General features: G+C 42.8%; 2 protein-coding genes across 2 annotated transcripts; both read left to right on the forward strand.

Moving 5' to 3' along the window:
- The first annotated feature begins 2,182 nt into the window (after positions 1 to 2,182).
- On the forward strand, positions 2,183 to 5,791 carry LOC125884876 (uncharacterized). Its single transcript, XM_049570134.1, has 4 exons — positions 2,183 to 2,323; positions 2,768 to 2,855; positions 2,961 to 3,627; positions 5,675 to 5,791. Exons 1-4 carry the CDS (start codon positions 2,256 to 2,258, stop codon positions 5,731 to 5,733), a joined length of 882 nt encoding a protein of 293 aa, XP_049426091.1. The 5' UTR covers positions 2,183 to 2,255; the 3' UTR covers positions 5,734 to 5,791.
- Positions 5,792 to 9,208: 3,417 nt separating this feature from the next.
- Positions 9,209 to 13,566, forward strand: LOC125885136 (growth/differentiation factor 8-like). Its single transcript, XM_049570611.1, has 3 exons — positions 9,209 to 9,560; positions 11,552 to 11,922; positions 12,256 to 13,566. Exons 1-3 carry the CDS (start codon positions 9,233 to 9,235, stop codon positions 12,634 to 12,636), a joined length of 1,080 nt encoding a protein of 359 aa, XP_049426568.1. The 5' UTR covers positions 9,209 to 9,232; the 3' UTR covers positions 12,637 to 13,566.
- Positions 13,567 to 19,685: the final 6,119 nt, after the last annotated feature.

The raw sequence follows: 19,685 nt of genomic DNA on the forward strand, positions 1-19,685 counted from the left end.
GTGCTGCAGCTGGAAAGTAATACCATTTATTTAGCTTAGTAACACACTCTTAAAATAATAATAATAAAATACATTCATTAGATCAAGATTTAAAACGAAAATACATTCGTTAGATTTAGAATTTAATAACAGTAATAATGAAAATAAGTAATCACACACAAGCACGCACACTACGAAATGATATGTTAACTTACGGCTGCTGCAGTGGGGTGCAGGGGCACGGTTTTCAACTCCGAATCGTCAGCAGCTGTACCTAATGAGAAATACTTTTTTTTTTTTTGTAGTTGTTGTTTTTAGAATGTTTTTCTGAGAAAAATTAAGTATCTAGAGAGCAATGTTATCCAATATAGTTTAGGCACGCTTACCGTTAATTGAGGCCATTGTCCGCAGTAAAAGCTGTAGAAAAGGGTCCGCTGTGTTTCACGCAACCTAGACTTTTTTTAAAAAGATCCTCTGCTTGTTTCACTGGGATTTTTATACATTTGGGTAAAACAATAAAACAAACACGACACACATCATAAAACCCTGATTGGTTGTTGGTCTAGCCTTGCTGTATGATTGGCTACTGTACTTTCTTCTCGTGTTTTGCCCGGACATGTCTGAACATTTATTACACGAACAGATGCTGCACAGCAGGGGTCGTTGTAAAACATCCGTGCATTCTTAATTCCTCTGATCTCGGACATCCCGGCGCCATGCGCAGTGGTCTGGGCTAGGTGAAGTGTTGAATCAACACTTGTCGCTACTTTCCGGCGAGGTGACGAATCAACACCTGTCGACATTTTTTCCGGTGCAGGGGCGCAAGGAGGGGCTTTTGATTAGCCAATAGTTAGGGTTTCATTGGAAACCAGCCCCCCCAGAAGGAGGCGCTATGTTTAACCAATGAGAGCAGGATTTCGTATGACGGGAGGGGCTTTTGATTAGCCAATTAGTTAGGGTTTCATTGGAAACCAGCCCCCCAGAAGGAGGCGCTATGTTTAACCAATGAGAGCTGGATTTCATATGACGGTGTGTGGGGAGGGGCGGAGTGTGGGGAGGGGCGTAGTGGGGGAGGGGCCGGAAGGGGCGGAGTGGGGGGGGGGGGGGGGACCGGAAGGGGCGGAGTGTGGGGAGGGGCGGAGTGGGGGAGGAGCGTAGTGGGGGAGGGGCCGGAAGGGGGGGGGGGTGTTTCACGTGCACGCACGCACGCACGTCTCACGTGCACGCGCATTTCACATGCACGCGCAAAGCTGGTCCCTATATACTACTGACGGCGATACAGCCTCTGGGGGCAGACCCACGATTTTTTGGCATTCCGGTTTGATTTGGGCGGAGGAGGTGAATTTCCGTTTCCGACTTCCGTTTATATATAAGTAAATATGCTGAACCATTGCGATGGATTCAGAGTTTGCAGTGACGCCAGTTATGTTCCGCCTCGTTAGTTCACCGCACAGACCGTTTAACCTGGCAACAACTGCAGCCGGCTTAGACATGATTGGTCAATAACCTGAGGACTACAAACAGCCTACAACCAGAAACCAGGGCTCTTCCGCTCTTCTTCCGGAGGCGAGATCTCCGGGGTTTGCCTACAGACTCTACATTCAGTGAATGTAGACTATCACCACAGTGATGGAAATGCCAATATGTGGAGAAAGACCTGATCTGCTCATGATCCAGGACATACAGGCTCATCTGTGCAGCATGGTGGAGGAAGCGTCATGGCTTGGACTTGCACGGCTACTTCACTAACCTTTATTGACGATGCAACAATGAATTCAGAAGTCTATAGAGACATTTTGTCGGCTAATTTACAGAGAAACGCATCCAAACTAATCGGGAGGAACTTCATCATGCAGCAAGACAGCACTGCCAACACAACAAAGGACTTCATCAGGGGACAAAGTGGAAGGTTTTAGACGGGCCGCGTCAATTACTAGACCTTAAGCACTGGACCAAGTCCAGAACATATACAACTTTCTCACTTTCTGAAATAAGAAAGAATAAGAAATAGGAAATCTTGAACTATTTTACTACTTTCTAATTTCTTGAGATGCACCTGCTTTTTTGAACTCCCTCATCATGGCTGCCTGCAAATGGAAAAACATTTGGATTAAGAAAGACAACACATGCATTCATTGATTCCTCTCTTTAGATACAGACTAACAGGTGACAGGTTTTGTTTGGCTGAGGTTCAAACTAGCAAATACTTTACAACGCCTCTCTCCACCTGCCTCGTACGGTGACGTGATGCGACACGAATGCAGCTGTGAGAGACAATGCTCATTAATTACAGTGCATCATCTGTCAGCTCACAAGTTCAGTCGCTGACTGAGATTCATCTCATGTAAGTACATCGATTTTTCTTCTCTCCTTAGTTTGAGTTTTGCACGAGGAAAGGGGTTCAGATCTGAGACTTCTACTGTGGATTTTGAGATTTAATCAAAGAAAAGAAGGTTACATTGATTAGTTTCCTATCAAGGCAGCGACACATTGTCTCTGGAATATTTTCTATTTACAGTTTAATCTAGAACAGCTGCTGAGGAGTGATCAGCCGAATGGAAAACTCGCCTCCTTTATGCAGAAAAGTAGACAAAAAAACAAACCAGCTGTTGCTTTAAAAACTAAAATGACACCTTTAATAGCGTTCTCCAGCATTTTAAAGGTCTTTCCCAAACTTATAGGTTGAACTAATTTTATTAATGCACTGTTGTTTGCCGTGCCTTTAATTTTCCAGTCAAACTGGTTCGACTTAACATTAAACAGCACCTCCCTGTTTTCTTTCATTCAGTGCTGTGACATTAAAGAGATCATCTGCCACCGAGACGAACACCGCCGACACAAAATGGCCTTTTTTCAAAATCAAGGGGACGGTCAACGTAAGATCTCTTCCTCTGTTCATTCTCTCCTATGGTTGTTGTACGTGTTTGTGCTTTATTCTTGAAACAGATTTATTTATTTGGCTCTTTCTTCTGATCCAACAGAAGACCCACTCGCTGGCTTCTTCCAAGGCCCCGCGACAGGGGGGCAGGACTGCTCTGGGGGTGGCGACGGGAGCCATAGGCCTGGAGGCAGGCAGGATAAAGATGATCACCATGGAAGAGACGATTTCCAGAGAAGAGAAGATCGCCATGGAGGTGATCACCATGACCAAAGAGAAGATCGCCATGGAGGTGATCACGATGACCACCAGAGACGATGCAGTCCTGACCGAGACCATCGCCAGCACAGGAGCAGCCACAGCCCTGACCGAGACCAGGATCAGTGCAGGGACAGAGGCAGCCCTGATCGCCGTGGCCGTGACCGTGACCACAGCCCTCATCGCAGAGGAAGCCCTGGCCGTGACCACAGCCCTCATCGCAGAGGAAGCCCTGGCCGTGACCACAGCCCTCATCGTAGCAAAAGCCGTGACCGTGACCACAGCCCTCATCGTAGGGGAAGCCGCGGCCGTGACCGCCCTCATCGTAGCGGAAGCCGCGGCCGTGACCACAGTGGTGGCAGCCATGGAAGCTGCGGCAGTGGCAGTGGCAGTGGCAGCGGCAGCGATGACGGGCACGGCGGTCGTCGCAAAAAAGGCGGGCGCAAACATGGCCATGGCCCTGGGCGTGGTTGTGGACGTGGACGAGGACGCCGCTAGAGAGGTGAATACAGGTGAGATACAAAGTTAATTAAACCCTTTTCTCTAAATCAGCTTCTCATTCTAAGCGACAGACTCTTACATGAACATGAACAAAATATCTTCTGCAGCAGTTTTATTTATTTCATATCGGCCACTTTTAGGTTTGTTTGAAGTGGACAGGGCTTGGTTGGAAAACATTTAAGCAGGACTTCTGTGTTGAATTGTCACGGTACCTAGGGTATAGGCTCTGTGTCGACGTAACCAACTCCGTACCCTAAGTCTTTTTTTTAAACGTTTTATTTATGCTGTGCAGTTCATACATTCGTCTTTTTGCAAATAAGCATTTCGCATTTCTCTTTAACTTTGTATGAATTTAAGTAAAGAAAAAAAACGATACAACAAATCAAATACCCAGTACTAAAAAAAACAAACACACAAACAAAAGGTGAAACAAAAAAAAACCCAAAACAACTAAATATACAGTAAGTGTGCAAGCGACAAAGATATAACCATTTTATGTTTTTCATACAATTTCATTTTTATTTTTATTTTTTTTTCTCTTTCCCTTACTTTAGTTACAGGGCTCAAAAGCAATATTTTACACTGACAGCATTACTGCCATAGAATTTTAAATTAGTAGCATAACATATTGTTTAGTTGTGCAAAAAAGAAAAACAGAGGGAAAAAAGAAAAAAAGAGAAACAACACAAAAACTAATTGGCTCAACACCACATATATATATATATATATATATATATATATATATTTTCTCTTTTCTCTTCCATCCTTTTCCTTATTTTCATTCCTATTATTGGCAGTGAACAGAGTTTTGGTGGCAAATGCCATCAAATTAGTAAGAATCTTGAGCTCTGCATTGACATCGAAGGTGACCATATTTCCATAAAAAAGTCAGTTTTCAGCTGAATTTTAGCTGAAATCTTTTCCATAATATATACCTCATTCACCTTTTGTTGCCATTGTTTTATGTTGGGGGGTTGTGGCTGCAACCATAATACCGTAATAGTTTTTTTTGGCTATTAAAAGCAGGGTCCTCATATGTTTTCTTTTTCCCCATTTGGAGTCCTGAAGGGATGCCCAAAATAAATAACTTTGGGTCAAGTTTTATTTTTATATCCAAAATTTGCTCTATTATCCTTTTAACATCGTCCCAGTACTCCTGCAATTTTGGACAGGCCCACATTATATGTGAGAGGTCCCCTTGGTGGCCACAACCCCTCCAGCATAGTGCTGATGAAACGCCATATTTTGCTGTTATAATTGGAGTTCTGAAATATGTTTTTAATCTTCCAGTCAAATTCCCTCCAATTTGGACTATTTGTTAATTTATGACCAGACAAACAAGTTTCATCAACCGTACCCTAAGTCTTGTGTGTGATTTATCCTGGCTTCATATGAGTTGAAATCTCTGCTAGCTGCTAGGCTAATTTATACAATATAAAATGCCATAGGCTTGTGCTAATAATGTTAGCATGTTGTATTTGTGGGGAAAATGTGTCCAGATAAAGACAAGTGTTTGTCTGTGAATGGGGTTGATCTCATCTGCTTTGTGACACGTTGTTGTAACTGCATTTTAGCTCAATGAAAAGAGACTTTCAGACCGAATATCAACCACCCTTTAATCCCGGCTCGTGCTCACTGTGTAAGGAGTCCTAGTTTAGGAGAATTCTCTGAGCAGGGAATGGACAGAGAGTGTGACCTCAGTGAGGAGGTGCGGTCGACCCTGTTGCTGGGTGTGATGCATTCTTTTATAAGGTGTGATTGGTTGTCCTTTTGTGACTCTGCAAGGTGAGGAAATGAAATAAACCGCGTCACAATTTGAGACCGAAGGCTTCACTGCTGCATTTTCACAGCGGACTCATATCTTAGTGTCCCCCAACAAAAAGTTCGGAGTAACTTTATGTGGTGCACATTTCTACTTCGAAAGAAAGCTTAGAAAGAAAAGTCGATTCACAACTGGACTTTGATTCATCTTAAGGTGTCACACGTCAAGACGGAGCTCCGAACATCTTCCTGTGTCTTTGTCTTGTCTTCTTGCTGAACTGTTGGTTTGTGTTCCAGGCTGCAGATTCACTGACGACCACGCCTTGTGTGAAACTCGATCTGCCGTCCAGCCATGAAAACGTTTAACTCTGCATTTTTGCTCTTATATGAAATAAAACATTATGAAGACATGAACTGAATGTCGTCTGTTGTATTTGTGTTTTCAAGCAGCTCTGAAATGAGTCAGAGACTTCCTGTTTTAAAACTGAGTTTTTGAATGAATGGAGGATAAATGACATTAAAGGTATATAAGATAATGTCATCGTTCATGGTAGAGGCTCCTTTCTGTTTCCTCTCAGACTAAATTTAACACAGTGCATGCAGTCTGGAAAGGCAGTCAACACCCTCAGGTGGAGTGGCAGTTAGGCAGACAGGTGTGGATGGCGTAGCGCCGCCTCCTGCGCTCCAGGCAAGGGTGAATTGAGGTGAGTGAGTCACCTGGGTCTTATGCTAAATTTTTTTTAGACACTGGTGATGAGAGCAGGAGCAAAATATTCACATGTGGAGATGGAACATTTGAAGGTGTGAGAGTAAATGTCATTATTAAGGTTTGATTTCAGAGATTGTTTCATGGATAAACTCAAAGACTTGTGCAAGTAAGGTTTTTAAAATCTGTTCTTCGTTTGAATAATGAATAGCGTGGGGGAGCAAGACATTAAACGTGTCACAGCCGACTGATGATACTTTAATTGAAGATAACAAGGCGGGAACGATCAGCAGGGAGACGAAGAGGGAACATGGGCAGATGATCGGACAAACAACAAAGGACCTGGGCAGGTAGAAGTACAGGACAACAGTATTCACCTACATCCTGCTTTATATGATGCACATTACTACTTATATGTTATTCTTCAATATCATGGTCACTTGTCACAGTAGTTTCTACCTACCTCTTCAATGTGCAGCCACAGAGCATACATCAGGATCAATCAGGACACAGCGTCACTACAACTTAGCATGAGAAACTTCATTAGGTTTCAAATCAAACCACACAAGCAGTGTTTCTCCACAGACCTCCCTTATCTGCACACACCGAGCAGTCCGACCACACGTCTACCAGGATTCAGACAAAGACGCACTGATTGCCCACACCTGTCCTTATGAAGACAGGAAATGCTCTCACCCTACATGTCAGCCCTCACATCCTGTACTTATCACACTCCTTTTGTCACTCCATTAGGCAGTGTTTTTTTTTGCGTGTGCTCCTTGAAAACACTTCTATCTTCTATATTTGTATATTTTGTCAGATATATTGAGTACTTAGCATTACTGTAATCTGAAGTGTTCTCTGGCACAAGAATTTCCTTCAGAATAAATAAAGTTCTCTTGAACTGAATTGAAATATCATTGACTTTAACGAATTGAAAACAAATTAAATGACTTTAAAATTTCCCTGGCCTGGATCAAAGGATCGAACTTTCAACCTCAGGCTCTCCCAGCAGCCCTTAAACAGCTCAAGCTATTTTCTTGAGATATTTTCACCCGGTTTGCATCTTATATTTCACCTTCTGTGCTCTTTTCACATTTAAGCACCTTCTACAAAAAAAACATCACCTCACATTGCAATACCTGCACTGTCAACCACAGATTTGCATGACCATCATATCTACTTTGGTAACAGCTAGTCGTCCTGGGATGAGACTATCATTTCACTGCTGTGTGTTTGTATTCTTATGTTTCTATTCAACCTGTCACTTCCACTGTGTTTCACGGAGCCTGTTACTCTTGACATTTGCTTTATTTGATTGCGTGACAAATAAATCAGTTGATTTAAAATGCCATGAAAAAGCCATAGTATGTCATTAAAAGAATTGTTTGGTTTTTTTTTCAAATTATTATTATACATTTTGTAGTATGCCATTAAATTAAAAATATTAATAAAAAAAATCATTTAACAGTTATAATATTGTATGCCTTAAAAACTTCATTAAAAAGCCATGGTGTAGTATGCCATAAAGTTATATAAATGTCATACTATAGTGTCTTTTTTTTTTTTTAATCATCAAAAAGTCTCAAAAATAGTCAGAGTATCGTATGTCATTAAATGTTTTAAAAAAAAACTCAGCTGACTATGTAAAAGAAATCATGGTGTTGTTTGTCAAACAGAGTCACAGTTGAGTATGTAAAAAAAAAAAAAAAGTCATAGGATAGCATGTTGTAAAATTTAAACAGCAGGATGTGAACTTGATGTTTTCACCTGTTTTTCATGTATTGTATGTGTTTTTTTTTTAGGATGCATTAATGGGCAATCAAGTTTGTAAAAGATCATCCGTGTTACGCCACAAGTCGTAAAATACAGGTGACAAAACATTTCTGAAAAATACATCTGTTTCCTCCTGTTAACTGTCACTGCATTCTTAGGTGTAATTTAATTCAACAATTTCTTTGTATGCAGGCGATGATCTCATTTCAAATGTCCTGCTGTAACTGGATTTTGATACATGATGAAGGACGTTATGCAGAGGTGATGTTTGTGAATGTGCTGCATGGTTTCGGCCACCAAGAGGCGCCATTTAGCAAGTTTTGAGGGAGAGGCGGTAGAAGAAGAGCAGCTCCTGTTCAGTGGTTTGTCAGTGCGGTTTGGAGCAGTGAAATAAGGGGGGCCAGGACCTTGAAACTTTAGGCTTACATTCACAATGTCACGTTACGTGTTACCACACGAAATAATGTGTTTATTGTTTTCATTTTTCATTCCTCCACACTGATCCAGAGCGTCAACAGAAATAAATATCTCCAAAAGCCATTATAAAGAAAGCAGCGGAGATAAGGAGCCACCTCAACTGACCCCTTGCAATGCGAAGAAGCAGCGGCTCTACTCCGAGCTCCTCAGCCTATCTCTAAGGCTGAGCCCAGACACCCTACAAAGGAAACTCGTTTCGGCCGCTTTTATCCATGACCTCATTCTTTCAGTCACTACCCAGAGCTCATGACCATAGGTGAGGGTTGGGATGTAGATGGACCAGTAAATCGAAAGCTCCTTCTTCACCATGACAGACCGGCGTGCCAAACCACCGATCCATCTCACACTCCATTCTACCCTCACTCGTGAACAAGACCCCGAGATACTTGAACTCCCTCGCTTGAGGCAGTAACTCTCTCCCAACTCGGCAATCCACCGGTTTCCAGGACAGAACCATGACCCCATGACCTCAGATTTGGAGGTGCTGACTCTCATCACGAACGCTTCACACTTGGCTGCAAACCATACCATACTGTACCATATTGTTAAGTAACTTATTACTTTCAAATGAAGGTAACTAGTAATGAGAGTAGCCTGTCAAACATTAATAGATATAGTCACCTCTCACCTTTGGGTCTCAGGAGGATAATACCCATCCACTGCCCAGAAATGTAATTATAAAATAAAACTAATAAAGTTTTTGTGACTCATATCAAACAGATTATAGAATAAAGACCCATCAGATCCCAGACTCGTCTTTAATCCGCTACCTCTTTAAATCTCCCCTCTGATTAAAAAAAAACGGGTCCTCCTATCAGCCAATCATAAAGTCCAGAGGCCCGGGGATAGATCCATATCAGACAGCGTCACCACACTGACCTCTTCTTCCCTCCAGGATGCTCCTCTTCCTCGGCCTGTCCGTCTTCTTCTCCGCCAGCCTCTCCATGGAGATGAACCAGACCTCCAAGCTGCTGGCGGAGAGCGGAGAGCAGTGCTCGGCCTGCGACTTCCGGGAGCACAGCAAGCAGATGAGGCTCCACAGCATCAAGTCCCAGATCCTCAGCATCCTGCGGCTCGAGCAGGCTCCCAACATCAGCCGGGACATGATCCGCCAGCTGCTGCCCAAAGCGCCGCCTCTGACGCAGCTTCTGGACCAGTACGACCCGCGGGTGGAGGACGAGGACCACGCCACGACGGAGACCATCATCACCATGGCCACCAAGCGTAACTACACCAAATCTCTTTTACAGTTTGACACTGTTTTTGTGTGTTTTGCACCTCTGTGAGCGGCGCGTGTAAAAAGAGAAACTCGTGTTCCGTGCGTAAATCTTATGCGTAAAGTTTGTGCGCGCTGAAAGCGGTCACAGTTTTGGCGCAAACGACCATGTAACCCACTGAACACAGAATATAATCACTTTTTGTGGTGTAATGTTGGGCTTTAACTCTGAAAATCACCTTTTTTAAATCTTGGGTAATTAATAACAAGCACTGAACTTTTACACCAGCACAAGAAAAATGATGGATATTTATTATCCAACAACCTTTTGCTGTGTAACTGTTTTTATTTTAAGTCTTAATTAAAGTCACACAATCCAGTTTTATTAGGTGAAGATATTTAAATTAAATTAAATTTGAATGAGCAGGCACATATGAATATTATGAAAAAAATATATAAAAAATATTTTATTTTTAAAGAATAAATAAAGATTTAATCGCAATTTTCTATTTTGGCTAAAATGACACAATTTCAAAATATGATCTTCATCTTTCAAATTTAGCATTTCTCCCTTTATTTAATAAATCATGTTCCAACTTTAAAACAGAAAATGATAATAGTAATAAAATAAGGGAAATAAAAAAAATAGAATAAATAATGAATTAAAAATGACATTAAAAATAAATTCAGTTAAATTATAAATAGAAATTAAAAAAAAAAAATTGAGTGAATGGAAGCCTTACTCAAAATCTCCATAAAGGGCTTCCAGGTCCTGTCGAAGGACTAACCAGTACTTCTATTTTCAACCTAAACATCTTCCCTCATTCGCTCTGGTCTGACTGATCTGGTGCCAACTGCCAATGCCAGAATCCTCTACAAACTGAGGAACACATAATAACCAGTGGCCACTGAATGACGATTATAGTCTAACTGACCTGGACGATGATGGAGCTGAAGGTCTGAGGACATATGCCAGAGACCGACCATTCATAGTTGATATTTTTGGGTGGTGCAAAATAGAAACTCTTAGATTGTACAAAATGCTCAGCAAATTATGTGATCATTAGATTATTGTTTCCCGGCTGCTCATGTGAGGCAGTCGAGGAAAAGTCGTGGGGTTATCAGAACATCAGGACTCAATATTCTGGGCCCAGTTGTTCGATTTGATTTTAAAATCCCACATTTTGCTGTCCAGGATCAGCTGATCCATGTGATTTTTTAGCGGAAAGGTGGGACGTCCCATCCTTGTGAACACAATATCGCAGGAACGCTTCAATGGAATTCCTTTAAAATGCTTTTATTCTGGAGGCGACTCTTGATGAGACAACACATTTTCAAGCAACTCGTTTTGCTCTTGGACTTTCCACGTCCACATATGGTGTCCAAGGTACCCTGGGTGTGTTGGTTGTTGACTTTCTGGGACGCCATGTCAACTTCAGCCTGTTACATGCATTGTCTGTTTTCAAAATACACTTCAGTTTTCACAGGAAATGTACAGTTTGGATACAGTCTCTTTCAAAATAAAAGCACTACGTCTGTGCAGCACTGCGAGTTGACGTTTTGACAAAAGCACGAGGTTGGGTTGAGGAAAAAATGTTTCATCTGTTTCCTGTCGCGTAAAGTATAATGGCAGCATATCATGCTGACGTTAAAGGACGTCTTTTTCGTCAGTGTTTAACGCTGCAAGTCACTGTTCAAGAGCTGGATTTCGATGTAGAGTGACACAAGGTAAGATGAGGCTTTTAAACTTACTGTGTGCACAAAGAATGCCTTGGCTTTCTTATCTCTATCTTATATGTCTGTACGAACGTCAGTCCAATCCTTGTAAGCACAATATCTCAGGAACGCCTCAAGGGAATTTCTTCAAATTTGGCACAAACATTCACTTGGGAGTTTTAAAACATGTTGGATGATCGCATCAGTTCATCACACCAAAGCTAAATGTTCCGTCTGTTCTGTCTGAACTCAGATAATTAAACATTTAAATGATTTCTTCCAGCTAACGCGATCACCCAGGACGAGTTGTACTCCTGCTGCGTGTTCAGCCTCAGTCCGAAGATCCAACCCAAAAACATCCTGCGCGCTCAGCTGTGGGTTCACCTGCGGCCGGCCGACATGGTCACCACCGTCTTCCTGCAGATCTCCCGCCTCAAACTTGGCAAGGAGGGAAACAGCACCAGAGTCAGAGTCCGCTCGCTGAAGATCGACACTGACGCCGGTGCCAGTTCCTGGCAGAGCATTGACATCAAGCCTCTGCTGCAGGCTTGGCTGCGCCAACCGGAGACCAACTACGGGATCGAGATCAACGCCTACGACTCCAATGGAGAAGATTTGGCCGTCACGTCAGCAGAGCCTGGAGAGGAAGGACTGGTGAGTGAACCACAAATCAACCTATTAACTCACAACTTCAAAACGACACTGGTAGTTTACTGAAGATCTGATCTTCATGCTTTGCTTTGGCAATGCCATTAGTGGCCTGATGAGAGTAGCCATTTTCCGAGACAAAAAAAGAGAACATCCCTAGAAAAACCAGAACGTGTGGCAACCAATAGAGACAATTCCACCGGGTACAGCTGTGACAGTGAGCGTTTTGCCTGCCAGTTCTGTAGACGTGCAGATTTTCCTTGATATTTGCGCTTGACAGAACTGTGACAGGTTGGACGCAGGTGCTTTGTTGCATGACCATTTTCATTTCCTTTCCAGCAACCGTTCATCGAAGTGAAGATCCTCGACAGCCCCAAGAGATCCCGCCGCGACTCGGGCCTCAACTGCGACGAGGAGTCTGCGGAGACCCGCTGCTGCCGCTACCCGCTCACCGTCGACTTCGAGGAGTTCGGCTGGGACTGGATCATTGCGCCCAAACGCTACCGGGCCAACTACTGCTCGGGGGAGTGCGAGTTCATGCACCTGCAGCAGTACCCGCACGCACACCTGGTGAACAAGGCCAACCCGCGGGGCACGGCGGGGCCCTGCTGCACGCCCACCAAGATGTCACCCATCAACATGCTCTACTTCAACCGCAAGGAGCAGATTATCTACGGGAAGATCCCGTCCATGGTGGTAGACCACTGCGGCTGCTCCTGAGGGAACCCCGGCGTCTGCAGGACTTAAGGTTGAACGTAAAGCTCTATTTTGTTAGAAACCTATAGACCCAGTGACGTCCCGCCTGTGGAAGAGATTTATTCTCGAGGACTGGACTCTTAAAAGTTGGTTTTAGTTTTATACTTTGTGCGTTTATACAAGAACAACAACTAGATATCAGACAGAACATGATAGGAACAGCTGATATCACTCTGAAGGATCAACTTGTGAAAAATGAAAAGCAGTGAGCATTACGTTTAGACGTTACGGTAACATTACATTCCCACAAGGTGCAATTCAGACCATGAACAGTGGGGGGGGGCAGTACATCAGGATGACAAGTGAGGTTTGCAGTAGCAACGTATACTCAAAGAACAGTTCTTATGAAATCCTACGAATTTGTACCCCACGAATGATGTCACATTCCTAACGTACATAATAAGCATAGACTTATGGAGGTTAGGTTTAGGAAAAGACACATGAAAAGGACGTACCTTAAGTGACTCAAAGTTCACAAGGATCTGAAACACGCGACTCCAGGGGAAGGTCTTGGGTGAAAGTCTGCAATTTGAATTTTCGCGTCAGGTTACTTGCGCAAATTTGAACGCTAGAATATTTTGTGTTGACTTGCTCCATACACACATGAATTCTCTGAGTTGATTGGCTATCAAGGCGTGAATTGTTTGCTGAAGTTCAGATTTTTCAGCTCTTTCAAATGAGCGTTTCACGTGGAATAGTGCTACTCGCTTCATTCTCGCTGCTTAATTCATGCCACTTGGCAGGAATTCACGTCTACTCTTGGGTGGGTCACAAAAATGTGGACTTTACCCCTGGATGTGCTTGATTGGACTTGAGTGAACTCAAAGTCATTTTAAGGTTCGTCCTTACCATGTTTTTTTACCCCCAAACCTAACCTCTGTATGTTAAAGGGATAGTGCACCTGAAAATGAAAATTCAGCCATTATCTACTCACCCGTATGCCGAGGGAGGCTCAGGTGAAGTTTTAGAGTCCTCATATCACTTGCAGAGATCCAAGGGGAGAGGAGGTAGCAACACAACTCCACCTAATGGAGGCTGACAGCGCCCCAGATTCAAACGTCCAAAAACACATAATTGAAACCACAAAATATCTCCATACTGCTCGTCTGTAGTGATCCAAGTGTCCTGAAGCCCCGACATAAAAAGCTGTAGAGCTACAGGCTACAGTGAGGCTAAAAACAGAGATCAAATGACATTTTTCCAAACAGCTTTTTATGTCGGGGCTTCAGGACACTTGGATCACTACGGACGAGCAGTATGGAGATATTTTGTGGTTTCAATTATGTGTTTTTGGACGTTTGAATCTGGGGCGCCGTCAGCCTCCATTAGGTGGAGTTGTGTTGCTACCTCCTCTCCCCTTGGATCTCCACAAGTGATGTGAGGACTCTAAAACTTCACCTGAGCCTCCCTTGGCATATGGGTGAGTAGATAATGGCTGAATTTTCAGTTTTGGGTGCACTATCCCTTTAAGGATGTAACACCATTCGTGGGGCGCTATTTCGTAGGATATCAAACAAACCGTTCTATTGGAGGAACGTTGTCACAATATCGTCACACTCTCAAGTATCAGTATGTTTAGCAACGCCACATATTTTGGTTCTCACCAGCTGCACGCCTGTGTGTAGTTCGTTTTTACCTGTGTCTTACACAACTTCTTGCGGGTTACCTGACCCAACACAGGACTCTGATATCTATAAATTAGCACCCCTCACATTAAGTGCTTAACGTGAAGTTACATAGGTTACAATTTACAAAATTCTCTTGGTATCACAATTCCAAACACCGGTCTCCTTGGGAAAATGTTTTGTGACCCATCCATCACCCTAGCCTGCCTTTTTACGCAGACTTTTGCTCTTTATACGACTTCCTTCTTTACTTCCGTCAACGCATTGGACACATGAATAACTGGCTCATGATTCTGTAGGTCACATACGAGTTGTAGTTTACTTTTCATAGGTATATGCAACAATGCAACCCCCCTCAACCTTAACCCTAACCCTACTCATGAAGTTTTTCTACCGGCCTCCCACAGCCATGCCATCACAACTCTACCATAACCCAACATCACCTCCACTACGACCACAGATTCGACAGAGACCCCGCCCCCTTAGTCACCCCATCAAACATGCCTCTTCCTTGGTCCTCAGGTCTGATGGTCTACCCTTTGCTTGGGGATCGAATCCTGGCCCTCCAAGCAGAGGAGCTAAACTTTTCCACATCGCCATGGCATACACGTGAAACCCAAACCCTAACCTAACCTGTCATGTGACATACTTGTGAAGTTTTTTAAACCTAGCCAAGTAGCTTAGGCGTCTGGTGGTATTTTACGTAACAGAAAGCTGCCATTCACATGATGGGCATCGACTGAAGTAGACAAAGGTATCAAATCAAGAAATCTGTTGGTATCAGTATCACTTTAAGGGTACTGATACTGATATTGCATTTTTTTAAACCTACCCACCCTACTAGTTGGTAAACCTTTAATCCTCCTGGTGGACACAAAGCACGCAGGCAACAGTGCGACATTTGTGTATCATACATGTCGCTAAGAGTCAGTTATGAGTCTGTTTCAACAATGAAAACTCATGGAAGCAGATATATTTAAAAACTATTTGATGAACAGACTCCTGCTGCTTCCTGTCCTCCTGTCTTATGAAAACGTGTCCTGATTTGAGCCCTGACCAGAACAAACCCCGCAGGGCGTCTTCCATGTGCGCCTTTATTTTGAAAAACACGAACCTAATGACTCTCAGCCGACACATCGGCTTTCTCTGCCCCAAAGCTTGTTTGCAAACTCCTCGCTGTGATTTGTTCTCAAGACGAGATGGAGGGAAAGTTGTCAGCAATGTTGTAACTCTGAGACGGCGTCCCTGCCCTCCCTCATCATGTCTCGAGTATGTAGAGTGAGGTGACGATCCTGCAAACAAGATGAGGACCTGCTCATATAAACGCAGCCACACTGGAAGATAAAGGTGTCACACAGTCATTTTCCTTGGTTATACTGATGTATATAGAGTGGAGCAGCATCTGGTGGACATTAGAGGGACTGCAGCTGAAGGCAGTATTCACCTGTAGAGTGTGTTCAGCCCTGTTGCCAGAAAATATGATGCTATTTCTGTAAACGACTAATACATCACATGTGTGTGTTATTTTGTAGCAGATACTTTATGCTACAACAGCGCTGTGGTTTACACGGTGTTAGGTTTAGGCACAAATTCCACTTGGTTATGGTTAGGAAAAGTCATGTTTGGGCTTAAATTACCCCATTTTTGGGGCACAGTCGTGGCTGGAGAAGCCATTCATGTCTCTGTAAAAAACAGCTGCATTTTGTGGCACTGTTGCGGCAGGAAATGCAGTGATGTCTTGGTAAGAACAGCCACTTTTGAGGCACTATACCAGTTGAAATGCAGCAATGTCTCAGTAAAACACAAACACATTTCGTGGCGCTATCCCTTCAGGGAATGCAGGGATGTCTTGGTAAAAAACAACCGTTTTTTGTGGCGCTATCCTGGCAGGACGTGCGTTGATGTCTCAGTAAAACACAGTCGCTTTTAGTGGCACCTCTCCAGTAGTAAATGCATTCTCTGTAAAAAAAAAAAAAACACAACTGCATTTTGTGACACTATCCTGGCAGGTAATGCAGGGATGTCTTGTTAAAAACAACTGCTTTTTGTGGCACCATACCAGTTGGAAATGCAGCAATGTCACAATAAAAAACAGTCGCTTTTAGTGGCACCTATCCGGCAGGAAATGCATTTATAAATCAGTAAAAACAACTGCATTTTGTGCCACTATCCTGGCAGGAAATGCAGCAGTGTCTCTGTAAAAAATCAGCTGCTTTTTGTGGCACTATCGTGGCAGCAAATGCAGTTATGTCTCAGTAAAAACAGCCACTTTTGTGACACTATGTGCAGCAATTCCTTGGAAAAAACAACTGCTTTTATCGGCACTCTCCTGGCAGGAAATGCACTGATGTCACAGTAGAAACAGCTATTTTTTGTGGCACTATCCCAGCAGGAAATGCATCAATTTATCAGTAAAAACTGCCACTTTCTGTGACAATGTCCCAGTTGGAAATGCAGCAATGTCTCAGTAAAAAACAGTCGCTTTTAGTGGCACCTGTCCAGCAGGAAATGCAGCGAGTTCTCAGTAACAAACAACTGCTTTTATCGGCACGCTCCTGGCAGGAAATGCACTGATGTCACAGTAAAAACAGCTTTTTTTTGTGGCACTATCCCAGTAGGAAATGCAGTGATGTCTCGGTTCAAACTGAACCATGTTTCATGGCACTGTCTCGGGATAGTGCTGCAGTGAGTCGCTACAAAGCAACTGGTTTTGTTGTTTGCTGGTCTTTAACAGTGTTCTGCAGCTTGGCAGGTGTCACACCATCCACCATCCCCTCCACCTCCAGATGAGTCAGCTCACTTTAGAAACGATATGTATGAAACACACACATGTAAAGTATTCATGGTTTGCAGGAACATGACTGGGCTGGGTTTATAGGTGGTGAAAAACAAATAATGTTATGCTGCTGCAGCTTTAATCTCTGGGTTGTTTCTCAATCATCACTGGAGTGTAAAATAGTGCACAAACAGCCAGGAGAGTTTTGGATCCATCAGCCAATTACAACGTGAGGGCAGGAACTGTGATCTCAGAGGGAGGTTTGATCTGGATTCGGAGCCGAGTGCAGATGTCCTGACTGTTGTTGTGCTTCACGGGGGTTTCTGACCCAAAAGTCTTTGTTCTGCTGTTGGAACAGGACGTCCACGAGTGCCACAGTCGCACGTTTGTGTGATTCTGCAGTGAACAGAATGTCCATCCGAGTTGTTTGGTGCACTCTGGTTTGCTTCCCTGCAGAAAGCAAGGTCAGGCCATCGAGCAGTTTGATTGTTTCATCTCCTCTGGAGGAGACAAAAAAAGCTTTATATTCATATTTTTTCACTTTAAGAGATTTGAAATCTTAATGAAGTGACGTTCTGATTTTAAATTGTTTCCATAAAGAACAAAGATAAACAGATGCTGAAATGAGTGGTGCGAGCAAAACGTCATGTTGCTGCATTTGTGGTGAGCTGCAGTTCTGATCTTGAGGAGATGTGACGGTGCATTGAGGGACACTGTAGATAGCTGTAGTTGACTGAGACGCATTGCAACACAGTACCTGCATTTAAGGTACAGTGTGTGAGATTTAAGGGGATTTAGTGGCATCTAGTGGTGGCGACTGGGGACTGCAACCAGCTGATGGTTTTACCAAAACAAGTGGACCTGGTAAAAACACTGAATTAAGTGGTTTCATGTTAAAAATCTGTGTTTTTTCTGTGGTCACTGGCATGTCAGAGACAGGTCGCTAGCTTACCTATTTACTCTGATAACTTAAGATCCAGATGTTCAGGAGGTTTTTACCAGAAGCCGAATTATCCACAGAGGTCTCTTCCTCTCTAAAATAAATGGGCGTGGAAGTTGAAAGGGGTAAAAACACTCAATAAAGCAGTTTCAAGTTTAAAATCAGTGTTTCTTCCATGCTGTTTGGCATGTTGGAGACGTTCAGGAGGTTTGTTACCGGGAGCCAAATTATCCGAACAAACAGACCAAGTGATTTAAACCGGTAAAAACACTGAATAAAGCAGTTTCACGTTAAAGAAAAAACTATTTCACATTTTAAAAAAATCTATTGAGTGTTTCTAAAGTAACAAAAACACAGTGAATCTTATTTTCAGGCCAAGGTCGCTGTGACCTCGTCTGTCTCATTCTTGTGAATGTGATATCTTGCCTTGAGGGAATTTCTTAAAATTTGGCACAAACGTTCCCTTGGACTCAGCGATTAATTGGTTAGATTTTGGTGGTCAAAGGTCAAGGTCTGTGTGACCTTGTCTGTCACATTTTTGTGAACGTGATATCTCAAGAATACCTTTAGGGAGTTCCTTCAAATTTGGCACAAATATTCACTTGGACTCAATGAAAAACTGACGAGATTTTGGTGGTCAAAGGTCACTGTGACCCAAAAATAAACAAAACAATGTCAAGCACTACATCTTTTCTTGTCCCACTACCTATTGTCAGTAAAACTGTTCTCCTTCAGGAGACCTACTCTCCATGTCTAACCCACCTTGAGGGAATTTCCTCCATTTTGGCACAAATGTTCATGTGGATTCAACAATGACCTTATTAGATTTTGGTGGTCAAAGGTCACTGTGACAAAAAAACAACAAACCCAAAGCAAAACAAAAACAGTAACAAGCAATACATCTTTACTTTATTGGAAATCAAGACACCTACTGTCCATATCATCATATCTAACCCACCTTGAGGGAATTTCTTCAATTTTGGCACAAATGTTCACTTGGACTCAATGATGACCTGATTAGATTTTGGTGTTCAAAGGTCACTGTGACCCAAAAAAACAAAACAATGTCAAGAAGTACATCTTTTCTTGTCACTCTACCTATTGTCAGGAGAACTGTTCTCCTTTATTGGAAATCAAGACACCTACTGTCCATATAATCATATCTAACCCACCTTGAGGGAATTTCCTCCATTTTGGCACAAATGTTCTCGTGGATTCAACGATGACCTGCTTAGATTTTGGTGGTTACAAGTCAGAGATCAGTGTGTCCTTGTCTGTTGCATTTTTGTGAACATGATATCTCAAGAATACCTTTAGGGAGTTCCTTCAAATTTGGCACAAATGTTCACTTGGACTCAATGATGAACTGATTAGATTTGGTGGTCAATCCCCAAAGCAAAACAAAAACAATAACAAGCAATACATCTTTACCTATTGTCAGGAAAACTGTTTTCCTTCATTTGAAATCAAGACACCTACTGTATGAATGAATCTTATTTTCAGGTCATTATACTCAAAAGAAAATGTAATATACTCCATTTCTGCCCATATATCCCCCTAAATCCTCCACACTGCAGCTTGAACATGTGACTTTTATGTCACATTATCACTAATAAAGACCATTCTGTGGATGTCACGGTGTTCGCTGCGATCCTGAACATATTTCAAGCGT

This window comes from Epinephelus fuscoguttatus, linkage group LG24 (assembly GCF_011397635.1).
Source record: "Epinephelus fuscoguttatus linkage group LG24, E.fuscoguttatus.final_Chr_v1".
NCBI lineage: Eukaryota > Metazoa > Chordata > Actinopteri > Perciformes > Serranidae > Epinephelus > Epinephelus fuscoguttatus.

Excerpts from the sequence above, each read along its gene's own strand:
- LOC125884876 (XM_049570134.1), top strand. The coding sequence starts at position 2,256 with ATGCTCATTAATTACAGTGCATCATCTGTCAGCTCACAAGTTCAGTCG. Across the intron at positions 2,324-2,767 it reads CTGACTGAGATTCATCTCAT|TGCTGTGACATTAAAGAGAT; the intron begins GTAAGTACATCG and ends TCTTTCATTCAG. Across the intron at positions 3,628-5,674 it reads CGCTAGAGAGGTGAATACAG|GCTGCAGATTCACTGACGAC; the intron begins GTGAGATACAAA and ends TTTGTGTTCCAG.
- LOC125885136 (XM_049570611.1), top strand. The coding sequence starts at position 9,233 with ATGCTCCTCTTCCTCGGCCTGTCCGTCTTCTTCTCCGCCAGCCTCTCC. Across the intron at positions 9,561-11,551 it reads CATCACCATGGCCACCAAGC|CTAACGCGATCACCCAGGAC; the intron begins GTAACTACACCA and ends GATTTCTTCCAG. Across the intron at positions 11,923-12,255 it reads AGCCTGGAGAGGAAGGACTG|CAACCGTTCATCGAAGTGAA; the intron begins GTGAGTGAACCA and ends TTTCCTTTCCAG.